At 41.0% G+C, this 24,976-nt stretch overlaps 1 protein-coding gene across 1 annotated transcript in view; it reads left to right on the top strand.

The window, feature by feature from the left end:
• Nucleotides 1-879: 879 nt before the first annotated feature.
• scyl2 (SCY1 like pseudokinase 2) overlaps nucleotides 880-24,976 on the top strand; it is a 35,206-nt gene continuing 11,109 nt past the window's right edge. Inside the window, exons 1-12 of the mRNA XM_062996545.1 lie at nucleotides 880-964; nucleotides 7,635-7,830; nucleotides 8,241-8,398; nucleotides 12,559-12,703; nucleotides 15,936-16,085; nucleotides 16,175-16,396; nucleotides 18,059-18,175; nucleotides 18,743-18,868; nucleotides 20,020-20,196; nucleotides 21,886-22,008; nucleotides 22,108-22,221; nucleotides 23,655-23,787. Of these exons, the coding sequence (XP_062852615.1) occupies nucleotides 7,654-7,830; nucleotides 8,241-8,398; nucleotides 12,559-12,703; nucleotides 15,936-16,085; nucleotides 16,175-16,396; nucleotides 18,059-18,175; nucleotides 18,743-18,868; nucleotides 20,020-20,196; nucleotides 21,886-22,008; nucleotides 22,108-22,221; nucleotides 23,655-23,787 (1,642 nt within the window). The 5' untranslated portion in view covers nucleotides 880-964; nucleotides 7,635-7,653. The remainder of the gene's footprint in view (nucleotides 965-7,634; nucleotides 7,831-8,240; nucleotides 8,399-12,558; nucleotides 12,704-15,935; nucleotides 16,086-16,174; nucleotides 16,397-18,058; nucleotides 18,176-18,742; nucleotides 18,869-20,019; nucleotides 20,197-21,885; nucleotides 22,009-22,107; nucleotides 22,222-23,654; nucleotides 23,788-24,976) is intronic.

The raw sequence follows: 24,976 nt of genomic DNA, 5'->3' as shown, positions 1-24,976 counted from the left end.
GCCATTAAATATTTCAAATTTATAAAATTCAGATTGAAATATTTCAAATTTATAAATTACGCCATTAAATATTTCAAATTTATAAAATTCAGATTCAGATACTTATGGCAGCGTTTGAGCTCCATAATTGACTCATTTGTCAAATATTTAAACCTCTACACCATACACACTGCCATGGTGTCACCAACGACATGAAATAACCCCCAACCCCCTTCCTTCCCCGAACCAGGCGTCCTCTTTTTAAAAACCAAAATATGGTCACCCTAGTTAACACTGGACTCAAAGCGAACCTGACCAGACTGAAGCAGTTATTAATTGTTCATAGTTAATTGTGACAGAATCTTTCGTGCTGTTTAATAAATTAAACAAGATGCTTTTGCTTTGGAACCAGTTTACCTTGAGTGTTGGGGTGAACTTGTGATCCCTGAGGTAAATGAGATGCTCACTTTTTGACAAAAATGATCACTTTTTAATTATTAGTTATAATAAAGACTGCCCCTGCCCCCTGCTTAATTTAATCATAAAAAATACTAATATAATGCAACCAACTTTTAATGAACATTTAGGAGTATCTAATTCATTTGGAAGGTTTTAAATATGTACACATTTTAATAGTTTTGTGTTTTATACTAAGACTTTTATGTCTTATCTAGGAGGTCTAAATTCAATGAGGAAATAAAGAGTCAGGAGGTTTGTGTGGCTGAATCCCAAATAACACATAATAGAATATATAGTGCACTACATAGGTTCTAAAAGACATTATGTTTTTCCCTAAGTAGTGCACTCTGCTATGGAACATTGAGCCGTTTGTAACACAGCCCCAGGAGCGCTCTCTTCACGGCTTGTTTTGATAGAACCGCTGAAGGCTGTGTGCGTTTTGCGGTCGGTTTGGATATTTTTTAATTTATTTCCTTAGTTATCGGAACAGGGAATAAATCCGCTGTCAGCTGGTGTCGGATATAAGGTAAGAGGATTATAATGACACATTTTTTGTAAAATAATCATTTTAAACTGAATTTTTAGAGTTAGTTAGCTCGTTAGCTTTTCCGCATCGATTCAACGTCGTCTAAGCTAAGCTAACTAGCACAGGTAAATGACTGTGGATTAATTATTGGATCAAAATACCAGAATTTCTCCCATTCGGTTTTGCTAATCAAAATTTAAAACCCTTTTGTTGGTATTTTATCTCTTTTGAACGTTTATGTTCCCATATTCAGCTAGCTAGGTGACGCCAGGTAAGTAACATCAACCCGTAGAGCAAGTGGTCACGTCCCGACGCGTACTAATACTTCCTTACTAAGCAGTATGTACTAACACTGTCAGTACAGTGCAAATGATCCATACTAACTAGTATGTTAGTACGCAGGGTGTGTCGTCGCCCAAGTTATAATTCGTTAGTTAGAAAAAATATAATGATATAACATTAAAACCACCTCCTTGTTTCTACACTCACTGTCCATTTTATCAGCTCCACTTACCATATAGAAGCGCTTTGTAGTTCTACAATTACTGACTGTAGTCCATCTGTTTCTCTACATGCTTTGTTAGCTCCTTTCATGCTGTTCTTCAATGGTCAGGACCCCCACAGGACCACCACAGAGCAGGTATTATTTAGGTGGTGGATCATTCTCAGTACTGCAGTGACACTGACATGGTGGTGGTGTGTTAGCGTGTGTTGTGCTGGTATGAGTGGATCAGACACAGCAGCGCTGCTGGAGTTTTTAAACACCTCACTGTCACTGCTGGACCGAGAATAGTCCACCAACCAAAAATACATCCAGCCAACAGCGCCCCGTGGGCAGAGTCCTGTGACCACTGATGAAGGTCTAGAAGATGACCGACTCAAACAGCAGCAATTGATGAGCGATCGTCTCTGACTTTACATCTACAAGGTGGACCGACTAGATAGGAGTGTCTAATAGAGTGGACAGTGAGTGGACACGGTGTTTAAAAACTCCAGCAGCACTGCTGTGTCTGATCCACTCATACCAGCACAACACACACTAACACACCACCACCATGTCAGTGTCACTGCAGCGCTGAGAATGATCCACCACCTAAATAATACCTGCTCTGTGGTGGTCCTGTGGGGGTCCTGACCATTGAAGAACAGGGTGAAAGCAGGTTAAAAAAAGCATGCAGAGAAACAGATCGACTACAGTCAGTAATTGTTGAACTACAAAGTGCTTCTATATGGTAAGTGGAGCTGATAAAATGGACAGTGAGTGTAGAAACAAGGAGGTGGTTTTAATGTTATGGCTGATCGCTGTACGTCTCATATTCTTTGTAGTTTTTGGATTAACAAAAGTTTTATACCAGCAAATATTGACACACAATTGTAAACATCTTAAATTCCCCACTGTTAATGTTTAAACATGAATTAAAATAATTTTCTGACTCTCCTGCTTTAACAAAAATAATAGTTTCCATTAAGTGTTACCGCTTACTCTTAGAGTAAATTATTAAATCCTAGGTAAAGGAATAAGCATCCATCACAATGACTAGAATTTTTAGCCACAGTCCACGTCCCAGCCCCTCAGTCACAGTCAATCGTGTCTGTGTAGATGCCTGACCGGTTGATAGCTACATTCATGACAGAAACGTTTGTTACTGGTTACACAAGATTCATCAGTTTAAGTTTAATATCAAACACAGTCATGGACAATTTAGTATCTCCAGTTCACCTCACTTGCACGTCTTTGGACCGTGGGAGGAAACCGGAGCACCCGGAGGAAACCCACGCGGACACGGAAACTACACGGAAAGGACCCGGATCGTTCTACCTGGGGATCGAACCCATCTGTGAGGCGACAGTGCTACCCATATAACATAAATATTATATACTAAGCACTTTAGCGGTTTATAGATAGAGAGATAGATACTTTCCTTATCCCGAAGGAAATCATTAAATTACATCGGATATGATCAGCGTAAAAACCTGATGGACTTTAATAGGGACCAATTGTTATGGTCAGGCGACTGGGCTGAAGTATTTCCAAAACAGCAAGAGGAGCTCACAGTCATATAAGGTGGTGGAACTGATTTTAATGAGAGCTTTTTATGTTTAAGTTCGGTAGAGCATGTTGTAATGATGCTGTCATCTTGATTAGACGTAAAAGAATAAAGAGTTTCATTGCTGGCTGGTTAAAGGCTCTTGCACATCGATGGTAAATGGGTTGTGTGAACCCGCCTCAGGCAGGTGAAAGCGGTTGGCAAATGCACTCATGTCGGAGGAAGGGTGTGTTAGGTACGGTTCTCCTGGGTAACTGTAGGGGTCTGCAGCAGTGGAGGAAAAATATAACTTTTCTTATTGTGCTTTTAAAGGCTTTTCTTGTGACGTTAGGCAGCTTTTGTCAATATTTGGGAACGCTTGTAGCCTTAAAAATCGATACGATGTGTTCGAGATCCCAGCTCTGGTTCCAGCGTGTGTTTTTACCGCTGCTCCATCTGAGCGGCCTCATTGGCCGGCTTTCTAAAAATAATTTAGATTTAATATTTTTATCATAATTGTATTTTTTTATTGGTAAACATTTTCTTGCAATAAAAATGTGCATAACTGTTCAAATTTTGCTTAGTTATTTTTGCAGTCGATTAATCATGAATAATTTGGTTCTTTAATCGCGATTAATCTCGATTAAACATTTTAATCGTGTGACAGCCTTAATTCTAGATCATCTGATCAGATCTTCTGAGACGTGTCTTGTTTTAAAGACTGTCTCATCATGTTCCCTGTCTATTCTTACACTGTATTTTTTTTCACATCTTTGGTGTGAAGACGTTCAGTGATTTGTAATGTGTGATTGCTGCATTTCTCACTTGTGAAAGAAGAAAAGCAGATGGTTTATGTAATATTGTGAAAACGACTTCAGGGGAGAGTGAGGGAAAACGAGTGAGCTAATTATCTCTGAATATAAGTTGGCAAAAGCTTGTGACAGTGCTGGATTGCTTCAGCGTGATCCAGTGCCCAGATTTTGCTATTGACTTTTGTGTTCATGTGTTTATTCACAGAACACAAGTAATCAGTCTGGCACTACATACAACACACTCGATCCTATTAAATCTTCCTTTGTCAAGTCATTTATTAACCCCAACCAGTTATTTACTGCATTATTTGCTCCTTTTGAGTGGGTAAATGCTTACTTCATGCCATTGTCTGTTGACCACCTAAGGTTCTGTCATTATTACAGTGTAAAAACTGTAAAAATGAACTGATTTTCATTTTTATTAACCACCTTTTCTTGGTCAGGGTAGCAGTGGGCCCAGGTTAACTGGGAAACACTGGCAGAAATTCCCTGCATCAATCCACCCTCCTCTCAGTCATAGCCAGTCATGTCTGTGTAGACACCTGGCTGGTCAGTAGCACCACTAAGATTCAAACCTGGGTCATTGTTTAATGTGTTAATTTAAATAAGATAAGATATACTTTATTTGTCATATATACATATTAGGGCTGGGCGATATGGATCAAAAATTATATCTCTATATTTTTTGCTGAACGGCGATATACGATATATATCTCGATATTTTTTTATCCCATAAGGTAATAACAAAAAGACACTTCTGAGACAAAGCTACATGTTCCAATTTTTTTACAGGTACTTTTATTAATATTCATGCTGGGGAAGCTTCACACAAGAAAAATTTTTCCTTAAAAAAAAAAAAAAAAAGCTATTCTAAGAAAAAAAAAAGTTGTTTTCAAAGGCATCTCCTGTCGTGTAATGTGAATTACAAATATATTGTCTGGCCCTTTAAGAATGTTAAGTGTACTATAGGGCGCAGGGAGCAAGTGTGTAGGGAAGATGTCGGAATGACGGTTTCCGGCTGAGCTTGTGTGACATTAAAAGTAAAATCCCGTTAAAGTAAACCCCTCGTTAACCCCCCACCCCCCCATGTTTGGACTTTATACATTATTTTATGTATATGTCGCCACAACATTAACATTTACATTAATATTTTTTTACCGTATAGAACTCAGTTCTGTAATACAGGCAGAACTAATCGTTCATGTTACTGTGTAACTATTTCAACATTTAATGCATTTTAATCAGCGTTCTTCTTCATGCACTTTATTATTATTTAACAGCTTTATTTGTTGTTTAATTGCTGTTTGCTCCTTGTTTACTGCAGAGTTAGTTCATGCAATTTAATAATGTTTGGTTGTTTACTGGCCGACAACAAGAAATACTATAATAGAAGATAAATAAATAAATGACGTGTCGGACGTCGGGCGATCGTCCAGTATAAACTAACACGACCACGTACAACATCCAGTACAGAAATCACTCCCCATAATGTTTGTATTTACAGATAGAGCAAATACATGCACATCACATATACAAACACAAGAGTCAGAACAACAGGAGACGCACCGCTACGTTATTATTACTTTCTCAACACTTAATGTGAAGTAAATACCTGCATGTCAGCGCGTGCATGCGCTTGTGTTGGTTTTTGAAACGAATAACGACTCGTTTTCTTGTTTTTCAACTTTGGGATTTGAAGTGAAAAACGAAAGGTACACGGAGCTGGAACCTTTTGTCTGGACTTGTTTTCGGCGTTCTCTACAGAATACATTATTCTGCTGCTCATCTGACACTTTGAATCCGAACCATCTCCAAATAATTCCAAAAAGAGTCATTATTTTTCTTTTTAGTAAGCAGCTCCTCTTCGATAGCTTCTGTCGTGTTTTTATTCGTCTCCATGCTATCGCTGCCTGCAGGAATTACTGGTGAAGCGGTGGGGAGAGAGGCGGGGCGAGTTGTGTTCAGTGAGGGAGAGGGGCGGGGCAGTGAGGCGGTGGGGATGGGTGAGTTGTGTTCAGTGAGCGAGAGGGGCGGGGCAGTGAGGCGGTGGGGAGGGGCGAGTTGTGTTCAGTGAGGGAGAGGGGCGGGGCAGTGAGGCGGTGGGGATGGGTGAGTTGTGTTCAGTGAGGGAGAGGGGCGGGGCAGTGAGGCGGTGGGGATGGGTGAGTTGTGTTCAGTGAGGGAGAGGGGTGGGGCAGTGAGGCGGTGGGGAGGGGCGAGTTGTGTTCAGTGAGGGAGAGGGGCGGGGCAGTGAGGCGGTGGGGATGGGTGAGTTGTGTTCAGTGAGGGAGAGGGGCGGGGCAGTGAGGCGGTGGGGAGGGGCGAGTTGTGTTCAGTGAGGGAGAGGGGCGGGGCAGTGAGGCGGTGGGGAGGGGCGAGTTGTGTTCAGTGAGGGAGAGGGGCGGGGCAGTGAGAGAGAGGGGCGGGGCAGTGAGGGAGAGGGGCGGGGCAGTGAGAGAGAGGGGCGGGGCAGTGAGAGAGAGGGGCGGGGCAGGTGAACATGTGCAGAGACAAACTGGGAGAAGAGAAAGACGAACTGTCTGATCTAACTGGAACGCAACATTTATATCGATATAAGCGATATTGTCTTATCTTATATCGCGTATGAAAATATATCGATATTTTATAAAATCTCGATATATCGCCCAGCCGTAATACATATACAGATGTACAGTACAATGTAGTTCTTTCTTCGCATATCCCAGCTTGTTTTGGGAGCTGGGGTCAGAGCACAGGGTCAGCCACCTTACGGCGACAGGGTTAAGGGTCTTGCTCAAGGACCCAACAGTGGCTGCATAGCAGGGCCTGGATTTGAACCACCAATCTTCCGGTTGATAGCCCAAAGCTCAACCCACTAGGCTACCACTGTCCCCTTTTTGTCCCCCCTTTATTCAAAAATCAATCAATTAATCATGTCCAATTCCATAGTTGGCAAAAGAGGGCTGTAGTCTAGTACATGCCTTCTCAGACATGGGCCACTAACCTTGCAAGATGCGGTCAGTAGTTCCAGTAAATATGAATGTAACGATACACTCTACCCATGATGCAATGCGATTCACGATACGATTTTTTCCCGTTTTTTTTGTTTAAACTGAAATTGAAGACAAATTATGACAAAGTTTCCTCTTATTATTTCTCCTAAGAAATACAATAAAATACAGTATTTGTGCTTATCTTTTATTTATCTAAATAATGAATGCCCTTTTATTTCTGAGGTAGGTACAAAACAATTTTGAATTAAGCCCAGTTTGGAATTCTGTGCTAACCCCCTAACAGTTAAACATATTTTATTAGAATGCGCTACGGTTTCTACTATCAGAGACATTTTTTTGCCAGCGTCGAGAATGTAAAAGTACTGTTTGAGAGGATTCCTCCAGTTAAAATAGTTAATTTTTTAGGAAGTCTAAATTTAAAACAATTGATATGAACATGTAATATTTTACAGTTCAAATACCTGTCCTTGCCATAAAATAGCCAATACGTTGCTGATATGGCAATAAACACAAACAAACAAAGCCCAATTTGGCTGAAAATCTGGCAACCAGGCGTATAGCGCCAGTGACGTCAACCAGGCGAGCTGTATAGTCCCAGCGCCTCCTGCTGTTTAAAGTGAATATCGATTCATTTTACATGTCAGATCGATTTGAATAGTGGAATTTTTAAATCGGTTATTAACTGTCTTGTGGTGAATCGTAACATCCCTACCAGTAAACTGTCTGACCAGGCCTGTCCAGTAGCAACGTTGAGACTAGAACCCGGCTCAGGCAGCTGCACCCAACGAACGCACCAGACTTCTCCAACCATGGTTGTTTTCGTCTTTGTTCCTTATAGGTTGACGGCAGACTAAACCATGGAGTCCATGCTCAATAAGTTAAAGAGCACAGTCACTAAAGTGACGGCTGATGTGACCAGTGCAGTCATGGGAAACCCTGTGACGCGGGAGTTTGAAGTCGGTCGTCACATCGCCAGCGCAGGACCGGGGATGAGCTGGAGGATCTACAACGGCACTAAAAAATCCACCAAGCAGGTGAGGGAGAAAGTGACGTGCTTTTAGAAGTATTGAGTTTAGGTTTATTACGTTAGTGTAACATACATCAAACATTATCATCACAACACACCTCAGATAAGTCTGTGTTTACTTATTGAGTGCATTTTGTCCTCCTGGAGATTCCATAATAAACGTAAAACAGAGGGGATGGAGTGTCAAAACACGGATGAGAATTTCGGTCTTTGAGAGGGAGCTATTAAGATGTTGCTGTGCTGTGTATTGTAGCTTCCATTGGTTCTATCCTTCGATTTATGACTGCAGTGAAATGTGGCACTTTTGTTTAAAAATCTGTGAAATCTGTGAAATGAAGCACATTTTCCCGTATTTCTCGTAATTTAGTATGGCCCTAGTTATATTATTAACTACATATTTTTGTTGGCTTCCTACAGGAAGTTGCAGTGTTTGTATTCGATAAGAAGGTAATCGACAGATATCAGAAGTTTGAAAAGGACCAGATCATCGATTCACTCAAGCGAGGAGTTCAGCAGCTCACACGCTTACGGCATCCGCGTCTCCTTACAGTTCAGCATCCTTTAGAAGAGTCCAGGTGAGCCTCATTCACACACGCTGTACTCAGCTATTAGGAAATAACAATTCTACCCTGATGTCTAGCGATGTAACGATACACTCTACCCACGATGAGATGGGATTCACGATACTGGGTTCACAATTTTTTCCCAATTAAAAAAAAAAAACATAATTAAATGACAAATTATGACAGAAAGTTTCATTTTATTATTTCTCTTTAAAAAATAAAATACAGTATTTGTGCTTCTCTTCTATTTATCTAAATAATGAATGCCCTTTTATTTCTTAGGTAGGTACAAACTATGCAAACCAATGCTGCACATTTTCCTTTTTGTGTAAAAAATGTAATTAAACAAATCCCACATTAAATAAATAAATAAATAATAAAAATAAATAAAATATCCTCACATAAATAAATTTGGCTGGAAAATTCTGAACCTGGCAACCCTGTAGTGACGTCAACCAGGTGAGGTGAATAGCAGTTATATTATTAACTGGTTATATTATTGCTGTTTAAAGTGAATATCGATTCATTATACATGTAAACAGATTTGAATCGTTACACATGTGAATCGATTTTTAACTGTCTTGTGGTGCATCGTTACATCCCTACTGATGTCTGATTTACACTCACTGCTAATCTTTCATTCATTTTCATCCACCGCTTTGTCCTGGTCAGGGTCCCAACAGGTGAAATGCTGGGCCAAAGCTTCAGTCACACCCTTCCCCTTAGACATAACCAATCACGTCTGTGTCAATAGAACTTTTGAGATTCAATTAAGCAATAGAACACGAGAGGTCGTGTGTTATCGCGAATAACATCACGGCTGTGATCTACGGCACTCGCCTTCGGTTCGTGCCTGCGACCGAATCACAGCCGTGATGTTATTCGCGATAACACACGACCTCGAGTGTTCTATTGCTTTTATACAACAGTTTTTACAAAATAAAGAAAGAAAATAAATCAAAGAAGCCCTGAATTTCATAATAAATATGCTTTAATATTGACGATACCTTCCACCAAAAAGTAGTTCCACAACTAATATAAAGTTTAACACTACAAAGCAGACATCCCAAGTTGCAAAAACTCATTTCAGGGAGGAAAGAAGAACAAGAAGAAGAAAAAGGCAAGAACCTCCGAAGGGAAAAAAAGAAATAAAAAAACCTCTCGCACACACCAAAGGATTATGGGTAATAACAGAACTCTTAGGAGCTGCTAACTGGGCTATTAAGCTAACTATTCGCATTACAAACACATTAATGTTCCCTACATAGTGCACTAGATTGTGTATCAGATCATGTATTTATGTTCCCTACATAGTGCACTAGATAGTGAATCAGATAACGGATTTAAAACACTCGGGGGAAAAAGTCGGTGTCGCCTGCGTGCGCGTTTGTGTGCATGAAGCTCGTCGTTAATGGCAACGCGTCAGCGGAGTAATACAGTTGTGGTGTGAAAAGACCGTGCTGTTATCACGAATATCAGCACGGTTAGAACGCTTCTCAACCAATCAGATTGTAAGGTCGGAACTAACTGTTGTATAAACCCAGATCTCAGCGGTGGAGGGCTAGTGTAATAGACCGCTGCAGCACACAACTCATTCCAGGTCATGCTGAACCAGTGGTGTAACAGTGCATCAGTAAACTACTTAGCTTGTCAGTATTTCATTCATTTATTGTGAAATTAAGACTAAGCTAGATATTTAGATTGTCTAACAAATAATTACCCAGGTGTTGTATAAAACAAAACTGTGTACCTTGTGCCCGGTGTTTACTGGTGGAACTGGACCCGCTGTGATCTTGACCAGTATAAAGGAGTTACTAAAATAAAAAAAAAATCCTTTACTTCACATTGATGTAAAGGGACACAGTGCATCAAAACTTGACAAAACTTTTAAAGAAATCTGTGATCAGTTTCAGGAAAAATGACACGGGAAGCCTAATCACACTAAATAACATTATCAGAATTCTCTAGAACACACACTGAGGCGGACCTGGCGTTGGTTTGTGGACACTATAGGATTCCCAAAAATGAGACGAGTGCAAAGCTGTCCCTCTTCAAAACACTGCCATCAAAAGAAATCAGTTTTGATCAATGATTAGAACTCTTTAAAGCATCAAATCTTGGTGATAGACTACAAGCATTGTAACCTCTGCAAGTGGTTTCTGACCGTGTCAGTAGGGCTGTCGCGCTAACCGCAATTTTGAAATATCGCGGTATAGACCAGCCAACCGCAGGGCATGCCAAGCAACCGCAACACCGCGGTGTTCACGTTTTTTCTTTCTTTCTTCTATTTTTTTTTGTTTATATTGTTGCAGGGTCCATCTTGTTTTACGCTTACATTCGGGCGTAATAAATGTTAAATGAATTCATAATGAAAATGAGCTAGGAGCGTCATTTTCCCGCAACCTGTTCTCATGCGTTGCTGCTGAGTGTCAGGCTTTGTGTTTTAAAATGTAAACAATCGCAACAGGAATTATAGGCAAGTTTATTAATGATCAAATTGAGTTCACACTCAATAAAATACTTGTAATTTAGACTATATTCAAACAGCCTTGGTGAACTAAAACACTTAATGACGGTTAATATGGCATTGCAGCCTGCAAATATTCTCTTTCTGGTCTTGCTGGAATGATTTAAATGTATTTTTCGTTGAATAAAAATGTATTGAAACGAATAATAACTTGAAATGTAGTATATATTGTTATGTTAATTATATCTACTAAATAGATAGTTTGTCGCATTGTAAAGTTGCATGCAGGTACAGTACACGTGTATTAGTGTAACGAGCCCCATCAGAGAGAGTTTTAGTACCGAGGGGAACATCGCTACCCCACTCAGATTCTCTCTAAACCACATCAGATGAACGTGTTGGTTCTTCTAGCGCGCATAATAACGCAGGTTTAAACTCTTACAGACTTTATTATATTTCTTTTTTACCATATTTTGATTAGATGTGTATTTACAATATTTAGCCTAAACACTTTTTTTTTTTCGTTTCACACTGTATATCTAACCTAGGAGCTAAATTTAAACCTTTTTTTAATAGAGAAAAGACGCGCATCCCTGCTCTGTTCTGTATTTAACATTAAACACGCATTTCATTGGTCTTAAAGCCGTCTCATCTTTGTCATTATAAAGCAATAATATACCGAATCATAGCCTAACAATAAAGCTTGTTTATATAGCTCTAAAATCCAGATCAATTAAGTAATTTTCAGAAACAAAAAAAAATGGCGATATTACCGCATACCGCGATATTGAGACAGGTTGAATATCGCAAGGGGAAATTCTTTCACCGCGACAGCCCTACGTGTCAGTGAGCAGTGCATCATGCGACAGACACTTTTCTTGCTTGCGGGGCGGCTCGGTGGGTAGCACTGTCGCCTCACAGCGAGAAGGTCCTGGGTTCGATTCCCAGGCGGAGCGGTCCGGGTCCTTTCTGTGTGGAGTTTGCATGTTCTCCCCGTGTCTGTGTGGGTTTCAGTCCAGTTGAACTGATGAATCTTGTGTAACCAGTATCTACCGTTCCTGTCATGAATGTAACCAAAGTGTGTAAAACATGACGTTAAAATCCTAATAAATAAATAAATACGTTTCTCTTCTGCTATATGACAAACACTACGAGTGAGTAAAGTCAGCGACATCAGACAGTGCTGAATATTTTACAAGCCATTCACTTCTCGAGTCAGTGGCACATCCAAATCTGTGCTTTTGTGTGTTATATAATTTATAATAAAATACATAAATTTATACATACAGATTCTTAAGAAGCGTTTGTGTTTTACTGCGACTGTAGAGCAGCAGAGCTGAACTGACCTGGTAAGAGTTAAAAGAGGATATCTGTTGCAGAGCTCATTTGGTGGGTGTTTATTAAACTCTCGGCTCTGGTGCCTCCAGCTCAAATCCTGTTCACCGCTGAAGGAGTGTAATACTTCATCAAAAGACTTGGCTCGGCGCTGGGGAACAGCTGATGAATGATGCATGGCTGAAGGAGAGAGACTGAATAAGATATGAAGATGTTCATCTCTACGTATTCAGCCTGTTCAAACTAAATGTGTTTTTAAATTCATGGACTGTTTCACTAGTTTTACTGCAGGAGTTATTCATTTTGTTTGGATTTTCTCACTGATCATTCTCTCTCTCTCTCTCTCTCTCTCTCTCTCTCTCTCTCTCAGGGATTGTCTGGCGTTCTGCACAGAGCCTGTGTTTGCTAGCTTGGCTAATGTTCTGGGCCAGTGGGACAATCTGCCCAGTCCTGTTCCCACAGACATCAAAGAGTACAAATTGTATGATGTAGAGACCAAGTACGGTTTATTACAGGTGAGACGGCACTAAACGTCTTGTTGAAATCCACCAGATTCCTTTCAAACATTCATGGATTTTTTAACCCTGTCCAGTCCTTGACTTTTTTACCCAGTTCTTATAATCCTTATAGTCCAAGCTAATTTTGGTGATAATGATGGTTTACGTAAAGAGTTGTTCGGTCTTATATTTTGATAAATTAATGCCGTCAGTATGGTGATTGAGGCTGATAAAAAATTTTTGTGTATCCAAATAAGCTGAAGACAATTGAACAGTTTATAATTTTTCATTGTATGGTACCTTTTGAAACAATTACCAATATGTAATCCAGGTTTTCTTTTGCAAGTTTCGCATATATATATATACAGTATATGCCGTCAGCTTCATCATCAACAATATCACCACTGCCTCAGTTTCGCTGTCACTCTCGATTGCTTTTCTATTTCGTTTTATACGTACACGTATATGTATACGTACGAATATTCTCTTCAGAATCGTCTGAAATCACAAGGCATCTAAAAATGTAGTTTTTACTTTATTACTAGCGACATTCCTCAGATAAATATTCTTATTTGCACACTCATCTTCATTTTCACTCGATAAATCATGAAACTCAGATAAATCAGATAAATAGCTTTCTTCGTCACTACTTTTCTCAACCTCTTATTTTATCTGGATCCATTGGTTTAATGGTGCATGCATAGCATACAAAAAGTGGGTATTTGTTATAAATGATTAGGAATTATTTGGATTATTATGAATTGTTGAATGCTTTTTGGTTTTCGGATCTTAACTGCTGGTCCTTCAACTCCTGTAGGTTGCAAGGTTTTCATCATGCAAGGCAACGTTCTTCCATTGCTTTAACGTTCAGCTCTGATATCTGTGTGCCTATTGTAAGTGCTTTCGACAGGGGTAGTCAGGGACACTTTGACTGGTCTGCGTCTGCATAGCAGTCTGTCACAGAAATATAGGGCAGGGATTATCATTTCTCAGGGAAATCTCTTTTTTATGTTCTTTTTCTAAAGACCCATAAAGAGCTTGTAGGTGGGATAACCTGCTTAGGTGCCTAGAGATCTAAGTATGTGGATACATTTGATGACAATGGATTTAGAAATGAATAAAATAGATTATCAGAATCATCAGAATCAGATTAATTGGCCAAGTATGTGGATACACACAAGGAATTTGGTTTCGGCTGATGGTATCTCTCTAGTATAAATACAGTGTACAGGCAATGAACTGTATATATTAAACAGTAAACACAAAAATATACAAACTATAAGATTATATACAGGCAATATGTAGAAAATGTGTGGACATGTGCATGTATGTATGTTCAGTATTCAGTGACCAATAGTATGTATATATATATATATACAGGGGTTGGACAATGAAACTGAAACACCTGGTTTTAGACCACAATAATTTATTAGTATGGTGTAGGGCCTCCTTTTGCGGCCAATACAGCGTCAATTGGTCTTGGAAATGACATATACAAGTCCTGCACAGTGGTCAGAGGGATTTTAAGCCATTCTTCTTGCAGGATAGTGGCCAGGTCACTACGTGATGCTGGTGGAGGAAAACGTTTCCTGACTCGCTTCTCCAAAACACCCCAAAGTGGCTCAATAATATTTAGATCTGGTGACTGTGCAGGCCATGGGAGATGTTCAACTTCACTTTCATGTTCATCAAACCAATCTTTCACCAGTCTTGCTGTGTGTATTGGTGCATTGTCATCCTGATACACGGCACCGCCATTGGATGCACATGGTCCTCCAGAATGGTTCGGTAGTCCTTGGCAGTGACGCGCCCATCTAGCACAAGTATTGGGCCAAGGGAATGCCATGATATGGCAGCCCAAACCATCACTGATCCACCCCCATGCTTCACTCTGGGCATGCAACAGTCTGGGTGGTACGCTTCTTTGGGGCTTCTCCACACCGTAACTCTCCCGGATGTGGGGAAAACAGTAAAGGTGGACTCATCAGAGAACAATACATGTTTCACATTGTCCACAGCCCAAGATTTGCGCTCCTTGCACCATTGAAACCGACGTTTGGCATTGGCACGAGTGACCAAAGGTTTGGCTATAGCAGCCCGGCCGTGTATATTGACCCTGTGGAGCTCCCGACGGACAGTTCTGGTGGAAACAGGAGAGTTGAGGTGCACATTTAATTCTGCCGTGATTTGGGCAGCCGTGGTTTTATGTTTTTTGGATACAATCCGGGTTAGCACCCGAACATCCCTTTCAGACAGCTTCCTCTTGCGTCCACAGTTAATCCTGTTGGATGTGGTTTGTCCTTCTTGGTGGTATGCTGACATTACCCTGGATACCGTGGCTCTTGATACATCACAAAGACTTGCTGTCTTGGTCACAGATGCGCCAGCAAGACGTGCACCAACAATTTGTCCTCTTTTGAACTCTGGTATGTCACCCATAATGTTGTGTGCATTGCAATATTTTGAGCAAAACTGTGCTCTTACCCTGCTAATTGAACCTTCACACTCTGCTCTTACTGGTGCAATGTGCAATTAATGAAGATTGGCCACCAGACTGGTCCAATTTAGCCATGAAACCTCCCACACTAAAATGACAGGTGTTTCAGTTTCATTGTCCAACCCCTGTATATATAAGCAGGGCGGCACGGTGGCTAAGTGGGTAGCACTGTCGCCTCACAGCAAGAAGGTCCTGGGTTCGATCCCCAGGTGGGGCGGTCCGGGTCCTTTCTGTGGAGTTTGCATGTTCTCCCCGTGTCCGCGTGGGTTTACTCCGGGTGCTCCAGTTTCCTCCCACAGTCCAAAGACGTGCAAGTGAGGTGAATTGGAGACACTAAATTGTCCAGGACTGTGTTTGATATAAACTTGTGAACTGATGAATCTTGTGTAATGAGTAACTACCGTTCCTGTCATGAATGTAACCAAAGTGTAAAACATGACGTTAAAATCCTAATAAACAAACAAACAAACATATAAGCAGAGGTACACAATATATGGTAACATACTTACAGATATGTAAGTTTGCAGCGTGTGGAATATTTACAAAAACAGTAAAGTGCACAGCATGTAGGATGAGTACTGCAAAATGTAGTCAATTGGCAGCAGGTGATTTGCTCCAATATGGCTCTTGGGTAACTAAATAATGACAGTGGTGTTTCTGGACAAGTTTAGAGTTCCTTAAGCTTCAAATCTAGTTAGAACTGTGGTTAACAGGCTCAGGTGTATTAGAAATAATCACCTCTCTTCTCCCCAGATCTCCGAGGGTCTGTCATTTCTCCACAGCGGAGTGAAGATGGTACACGGTAACCTGTGTCCAGAGAACATCATCCTGAATAAGAGCGGAGCCTGGAAGATCATGGGCTTCGATTTCAGCATCTCCTCTAACAACCCATCAGAAGCAGAGGTGAGAGACACCACGCACTATCTTCTTAATATAAACAAACAGCCATGAAGGTGTAGAGCTAAAAATTAAAGCGTGTCTTTGTCTCATAGCCCAAATATGTATGTAAGGAGTGGGACCCCAATCTGCCCCCTCTGTGCCTACCTAATCCAGAGTATGTGGCTCCGGAATACATCCTGTCTGTCAGCTGTGACTCCGCCTCCGACATGTACTCACTGGGCGTGGTCGTGCATGCAGTCTTTAATGAAGGGAAGCCGGTGTTCCAGGTCAACAAGCAAGACATCTTCAAGAGTTTCAGCAGACAGCTCGATCAGGTACGAGAGCGCAAATGTACAACTGTCTCATTCTATTGGGAGCTACAGCAGAGGTTCCTGAAACTTTGAACTGTCCTGAATTCCTTTTTTAAGACACACATGCAGAGCAAAAAGAAGGAAACACCAGACCGAAACCTAGTGAGCTGCCTTGCTGTCTACTGCCTACCTGGGCAGCTGCCTCAGTAGAGAGGATTCTAATAAGCCATCGACTCATAAGTCAAGTTATTCGGATGCACTACTTAGAGATTACATCAGTTTAAAAATGAAACAAGAAAGACTATGACTTGGAAAAATAAATAAATAAATAAAAAACTTCAATGTTCCTGCCATGAATGTAACCAATGAGTTAACATGGTGTTACACAATAAAATAAACAAACAAACAAACATCAGTTTCCGCTTATTAAGCTAACACAGTTAGCCTCGTGCCATTCAAACCAATGGGATAAGGTGTGACAATGTGCTAGCATGTCAACTAACGTCTCCCTCTGTGTACCGAAAACAGTTAAACTGTCACTGACGAGCCTGAATTTGCAAATAAACGACACTTATACACATTTATACAAATTAAAAATCAACAAGAATTTATTTACATTTGAAAAGAACTCAGTTGGTTGCTCTGTATTTGTCCGGCATTTGTGAACAAAAGTTGTGCCGCACTGAATGCTGGGATTGCCTTCACCGCTAATGAGGCATCGCATGCTCCCTCGTTATTCAGTCAAAATACCAGTCAAGTTTAAGGTATCTTACTAGGCAGCATTTTAAGGCATCTAAGAATTTGAACAGCCTCCTTCTCAGGTGCGTTTATGTAGAGAGATCATCAGGTTTTCAGACCCTTTGAGTTTGTTGGACATTCCATTCTGAAACCATAGCCAGTAACTACCTGCGTTCTTCTGGGAATCTCAGCGGTAGTGGGCCTGGATGATTTGCCACTCAAGCACCTATGACACAAATGAGAAAATAAATGTATAAATACAAAAGAATTTGACATAAACATTCTGTACTGCTAAGGTTCCACTGATTTATTCTGGTGCTGCTTACAGGATCATCAAAGCTGTCTGGTCTGTTTTGGCTCTCTGTGTGTCTCTTTCTGTCCTGTCTGTGCTGAACAAACATGAAGTTTGACAAGGTGTTTCACGACTTTTGCACAGTATGTCAGTAAGTCTGTATGTGGGCCATTCTGCTAAATGGGCTTGTAGTAACGCAATGAAATTAAACTTCATTTTTAATCTTTGTTTAACACTGAATCTAGTAACCCACACACTTAACTACTCTGCTCACTAATGTGTTTTGGTCAAATTCAGGCACCTTTGTTTCATTTTGGAAGACGGTTGTATATGAGTAACAGGACTGAGTTTTTAACATAGACTCAGTAAATACATGAAATATAGCAGGATGAAGTTCAAGAAACAGCTATTCTCAAACATACAGGGGGAGAAAGGGAGAACCTACTAATGCTCTTCCCGTGACCTTCAGTAGATACAGATCATGTACATTTATGTTCAAAATGTGACTTGTAGAATCCACATTTCAGGGTAACAGGACTGAGTGAAAACCTGGGGACATGACTAAACAAAATAAATAAATAATAAAAAACATAGATGAGATATAGAGTCACCAAACAATGCAAGGAAAAAAGGTCTAATTTGATCCTCTTCCTCAGCTGAGTCGTCTGGGTCCCGGAGTGCTGAACAAGATCCCAGAGGAAGTGCGGGAGCACGTGAAGATGTTGCTCAGCGTGACGGCCAACGTGAGACCAGACGCGGATCAGATGACGAAGGTGAGCGCTCATTCTTACTTTGCTTGAAAGAGTCGGCAAACTCGTTTGCTCTGTCGTAACATGTCTAACGCAACTCATTTAAACCTCATTAGGTGATTAGGCATCTGGATTATGATTCCTGATTGTTCCCTGTGGAGCAGGATTTTACAAACCGAGCTGAAAAAATGGGTCACAGAAAAAATGTAATCCGGTACATAAAAACTAAATCATCTTGCACACGCATGCCCCCTTGTGGAGGCTTTACGTTACATTTTGTAATCTCAGTGGGTCCAGATTGCCGCATTTTTATGAATTAAGTTCATTTCGTGTTTCGTTTTGATGCGTTGTTTGTGTTGCCTGGGTCAAAATGTGGGTCGCGTGAGAAGGTTTGAAAAACCCTGCTGTAGAGCACATGGACTTAAATTCAGTTAGAAAAATAACAAAATATGAATTCGTTTGAGGAGTGTCCAAGCGTTTTGCACAAGACTATAGCTGTTTCCTGATTCACCTTGAAATTATGCAACAAAATGTCAAATCTCCATTATCCAGATGACAAATATATATGTGTGGGGGTTCTTTTTTTTTCAGATTCCATTCTTTGACGATGTGGGCGCGGTGACTTTGCATTATTTTGACTCGCTTTTCCAGAGAGACAATATACAGAAGTCACAGTTCTTCAAAGGCCTCCCCAAAGTCCTGCCCAAACTGCCTAAAGTACGTCAGCTTGATTACTTTTCTTCTCTGTAAATCTTTGCAATAATATGTACTCCTGTACTTAAGTTCTTGCTCGTCTAGCATACGTACGGCAGCTAATCACGGTTTTGAGTGCCAATTCTGGTAGTATTCTTACATGTATCGGTTTCAAAAGCATTTACTGGCGCTCAGGTGACGCAGCACTCTAATGAGATCCGAGTTTGAATCTCAGCTGTTCTACCAACCAGGCTTGGCATGTAACTTGTCCGGCTTGAATGGCGAGACTCGTCCGGAGATCACTGTGACTCTCTGTACACGATGAAGTGTTTTCTGCTGGTCAGAGCTGTGCGTATTAAAAGGGGTGTGAAAGAGGGAGTTCAAGCAGCAGATGATTGTGATATCCACAGGGAATTGGAAGCGACTAGATTGGGGTATATGGGGGAAAATACACACCCACACACTAAGCAGTGACCTCCACATTTCGCCTCATCTCAGTATAGACATACTGGAGCCTCCTGTACACTCTTATACCCCCTCGCTGACTGGGCAAGACTGCAGTGTCGATACTCTGGCCACCTGACGGTAAAAGCATGAAGAGGATTCAACATTTTCCCTTAATCTCCTAATCTAGTCATTTCCAATTCCCAATTGTGAATCTGGTGCCAACTGTACAACCTCCAATCTGATCAAGGAGAAACGGATGACCACACTCCCCCTCGTGTCCAGCCTGCGGCTGCTTCTCATCCCCTCCCAGTGTTGGGTTCCTACAACCACGCTAAGCTCCATGCAAACACCTGTCCACCTGTGACCCCCCCCCCACAGACCAGCCGACGCCCAGACCAGTCCCGGAGATTGCATACACTGCTTATTGTGTTTGTTTGGACACCCAGCCAGATTGGTGGCTCTGCTGAGATTTAAACTCACAAGATCAGACGCTCCGAAGTGGAGTGCAAACGTGTTAGACCGTTGTGCTAAAATCAGTCTGGATACAACACACAGTTTTTGTAGTGATGTATTAACTGTGTAAATGTAATATTGATGAGCTTCATTCGATGACGATTCTTTAAGTATTGCTTGCTTATCACAGACTTAGCTGTATTAACAAGTAAACTCATTGTGTGATTAGTGGTGCATTGTTTGAGTTAACTTAAGCTTTTTTTCCTGTTTCCTAGAGAGTTGTGGTGTACCGCATCCTGCCCGCTCTCACCTCGGAGTTTGTGAACCCGGATATGGTACCGTTCGTATTGCCCAACGTGCTGCTGATAGGTGAGGATTGCACCAAGGAGGAGTATGTGCGCCTGATCCTACCAGACCTGACCCCTGTGTTTAAACAGCAGGAACCCATCCAGGTAGATGCAGTAACGGAAATGTACACTTTTCTAACACGGTCGTTTATTTGTCCGACACCTACAAATAGTGATGAACGGTTAAAACATCCACATCAAATCTTTTGGGTGAATAATTAAATCAGTGTACACCGATCAGCCATAACATTAAAACCACCTCCTTGTTTCTACACTCACTGTCCATTTTATCAGCTCCACTTACCATATAGAAGCACTTTGTAGTTCTACAATTACTGACTGTAGTCCATCTGTTTCTCTGCATGCTTTGTTACCCCCTTTCATGCTGTTTCTCAATGGTCAGGACCACCACAGAGCAGGTATTATTCAGGTGGTGGATCATTCTCAGCACTGCAGTGACACTGACATGGTGGTGGTGTGTTAGTGTGTGTTGTGCTGGTATGAGTGGATCAGACACAGCAGCGCTGCTGGAGTTTTTAAACACCTCACTGTCACTGCTGGACTGAGAATAGTCCACCAACCAAGAACACCCAGCCAACAGCGCCACGTGGGCAGCGTCCTGTGACCACTGACGAAGGTCTAGAAGATGACCGACTCAAACAGCAGCAATAGATGAGCGATCGTCTCTGACTTTACATCTACAAGGTGGACCAACTAGGTAGGAGTGTCTGATAGAGTGGACAGCGCTGCTGTTTCTGATCCACTCATACCAGCACAACACACACTAACACACCACCACCATGTCAGTGTCACTGCAGTGCTGAGAATGATCCACCACCTAAATAATACCTGCTCTGTGGTGGTCCTGTGGGGGTCCTGACCACTGAAGAACAGCATGAAAGCAGGATAAAAAGGTATGTAGAGAAACAGATAGACTACAGTCAGTAATTGTAGAACTACAAAGTGCTTCTATATGGTAAGTGAAGCTGATAAAATGGACAGTGAGTGTAGAATCAAGGAGGTGGTTTTAATGTTATGGCTGATCGGTGTATGTAATGGTCTTTCATTCAGATCTGTTGTGAAAGGCTAGCTATATGATTAATGCTAAACCTGACTACGATTAGTCTAACTCTATTATTTTCTGACTTACACTCTCCATCCTCATTACTGCTTGTCTGGACCAAAGTGTTACGCTATGCTAAAGCTCTAACTCTCGCCTCAGCTCGACTCTTTTCTTCTCTTTTCTTTCTTTCATGCTTCCAGGCCAGCAACATGGTGAGTGGTCTTTTTAAACCTGTCCTACAGCGTGTTCTGTGTGTGTGTGTGTGTGCGTGTGCTCTTTTTCACATGTTTTCTATACACCATGGTCAGAGTCCATTATTATTACGGTTTAATATTAGGGCTTCAAAATGCAGATCACATTAGATAAGCGTTTTATTTAATTTATATCACTTGAAAGTGAATGTCTTTACACTGCACATCGATACACATTCAATGTGTTGTGGCGTGATTATCGGTTGGTGGTGTTGTATCTTGTGTATCTGTACCTGCTGTAAAATACTGATTTATCCCTCTACATCTAACATGACTCGGCAAAAAAGAAGAAGATTTTGTCGAGTCATGTTGTTTCAACATTATATGGTACGTACAGTGTTTACAGTCGTCTCCAGATTCGATTGCCGTCCTTGGTAAACATGAGTAGAAAAATGTCTGTTCGGTTATCGGCTTATTTCTACACGTGTTCATCACTGTTCCCACATTCATCTTTTCTCTTCCACGTTTTCCATCTCTCAGATTCTGCTGATATTCTTACAAAAGATGGACCTTCTTCTGACTAAAACTCCACCTGACGATATCAAAAACAGCGTTCTGCCCATGGTGTACCGAGCACTAGAAGCTCCTTCCATTCAAATCCAGGTATTCAGCAATAATCCATCATAACGTTTATAGTCCGTTTTAGATACAAATGTTTTTTACTTTATATGCTTTAATGTTCAACAACGTTTTCCCTCACAGGAGTTGTGCCTGAATATCATCCCCACATTCGCTAATCTGATTGAATACCCCTCCATGAAGAACGCACTCATCCCTCGAATCAAAACGGCTTGTTTACAGACATCCTCTCTGGCTGTGAGTTCTCCCACATTGTGTTTTGTTTATACTCCACTTGTTTTCTGGCTTCCTACAGCATAGATTTCTTTTTTTTAATTTATATTTTATTGATTTTCTTCTTTGCGTTTCACAATGTAAAACAGGACAAATACCTCTGCAGATACATGACACATATAACGAAGAGTGAAGAGTTAAGTAAAACACTGTAAAAAAAAAACAGATAGCAAACCCGAAACAAGCACAACATTATAGTAATAAAATGAGTTTAAAAAAACATAATAAAGCATGTATGCTCACAAACACGCACCAACGTCTATATAACCTACTGAAAACCTACAAAAAAAAATCTTAACGTTTTAATGCTGCTCCTCAGAAGCTAGTGTCATTTACCAAAAGAAGTATAATAAAGAACCCCTCCACCACATGGTATTCAAAAATCTAGTTCTACCTTTTCCCCTTTTTCTAGGTAACTTAAATATCTCACCACATACAGTAGATTTCTAAACACTATGGAAGGTGCTGCCAAAGTGTGTTCATTTTATATGAGTGTTTCCTTACTTTTGAGACGCCCCGTAGATTACATAACAAAAGCAAACAAAACATGAGCTCATGTGACACAATGGTAGTAGCATGTGATTATGTAAACATATCCATTGGGGGGGGGACACATCAGTACTACCTTGGTGCCGTTCCCAAGCCTGGATAAATTAGAGGGTCGTGGCGGCACGGTGGCCGAGTCGGGAGCACTGTTACCTCACAACAAAAAGGTTTTGGGTTCGGTGGAGCGGTCCGGGTCCTTTCTGTGTGGAGTTTGCATGTTCTCCCTGTGTCTGTTTGGGTTTCCTCCGGGAGCTCCGGTTTCCTCCCACAGTCCAAAGACGTGCAAGTGAGGTGAATTGGAGATACTAAATTGTCCATGACTGTGCATTAAAAAACTGGAACTGATGAATCTTGTGTAACCAGTAACTACCTGTCTTATCATGAATGTAACCAAAGTGTGTAAAACATGATGTTAAAATCCTAATAAATAAATAATAAATTAGAGGCTTGCGCTTAGAAGGGCATCTGGTGTAAAAACTGTGCCAATTCAAACCAGAGCAGCCGAAAGGAATCGTAACTTAATGAAAGCCAAAAGAATGAATGCTCCTCCACTCCTCCCCACCCCACTGTATTTCATCTTTTTGTAAAGTTCATGTCTTATTGCCGTTAATATTGATTTAGTTTCAGTCTAGCAGAACTGAGAGTAATGTAGAGCTTGATCAATTAATCATGATCTAGTGGAGGAAAGAAATGTATATTTAGTATATCTTTAATAGTTAATTAATCTTCTAGCTCTAACCATAGAGCCCCGATATCCATGCATGTTTACTGACTTGTGGTTTTGATCTTGGAGAAACTTGTGTACCCAGAAGCTAATACTTTGTTGTGGATGGGTGTCACTCTGTTTTTAGGTGAGGGTGAATTCTCTGGTCTGCCTGGGGAAGATTCTGGAGTATCTGGATAAGTGGTTTGTCATAGATGAAATCCTGCCATTTCTCCAGCAGATACCCTCCCGTGAGCCCGCTGTGCTTATGGGCGTTTTAGGTAATTCTGTTCCTCTGTGATTATTATACAAGTCCTGAGGTGTGAGAATCTTACACGGCACCCTCAGTGTGCACCGTCCAGCTCAATGCACTTGTTAATCCACAATTTGATGTTGCTACATAGGGTCTGTCTCTTAATAGAGAAGATTCTAATGGACATCAAATTTTAGAAGGCAAATTATTGAGACTCTCTGGTTAGATAGCGATTCCCTGCCCACTGCCAGTTTTAGTTTATAAAGCTAACACAGTTATCCTCAGACCATTCATACCAATGGGCTGTGTTCTCCCCGTGTCTGCGTGGGTTTCCTCCGGGTGCTCCGGTTTCCTCCCACAGTCCAAAGTGCAAGTGAGGTGAATTGGAGATACTAAATTGTCCATGACTGTGTTTGATATAAACTTGTGAACTGATGAATCTCGTGTAATGAGTAACTACCGTTCCTGTCATGGATGTAACCAAAGTGTGTAAAACATGACGTTAAAATCCTAATAAACAAACAAACCAGTGGGCTGAGGAAACACAAACCGCTAGCATGCCAGCTAACATCTCCCACCGTGTACCGAAAACAGTTAAACTGTCCCTGACCAACCCAAAATTTTAAATAAATTACACATTTGTACACATTTATTTTTTCTGCATTTAGCAGACGCCTTTATCCAAAGCGACTTACATTACAGTTACAGTATATAGTCTGAGCAATTGTGGGTTAAGAGCCTTGCTTAAGGGCCCAACAACAGCAACCTGGCAGTGGTGGGGCTTGAACCAGCGACCTTCTGGTTACTAGTCCAGTACCTTAACCACTAGGCTATGGCTTTTTTCTATTTATATAGAATAAGTAATTCTATATACATTAATAAAGATTTATAAAGCATTACGTACATTTGAGAATGGTTTTGCTCGGTACGCCACCTCTGTTTGCCATATTAGGAATTTTAGCGAGAAAAGTTGCTACTTTAAATCCCTTAATGCCCTTATATCTGAGGCAGCACACGGAGCTCCTTCATTATACCCTCGGTCAGAATATCGGTCAGAATAAGGCATCTCAGTGGGCAGCATCTTGAGTCTTAATCTTTGAACCGAGTCAGCCTTCTCGGGAGCGTGTAGGATAATGTAAAATGCTGCTCACTAACTTTTAAGAGTTTAAAAGTTATTATGTTTCCTGCTCAGTCTTTGCATTTATATCATTTCACAT

The sequence above is a fragment of the Trichomycterus rosablanca genome, chromosome 1 (genome assembly GCF_030014385.1).
Source record: "Trichomycterus rosablanca isolate fTriRos1 chromosome 1, fTriRos1.hap1, whole genome shotgun sequence".
Lineage (NCBI taxonomy): Eukaryota > Metazoa > Chordata > Actinopteri > Siluriformes > Trichomycteridae > Trichomycterus > Trichomycterus rosablanca.
Note: the sequence above shows the minus strand (reverse complement) of the source record. Positions and strands in the feature narration are given on the sequence as shown.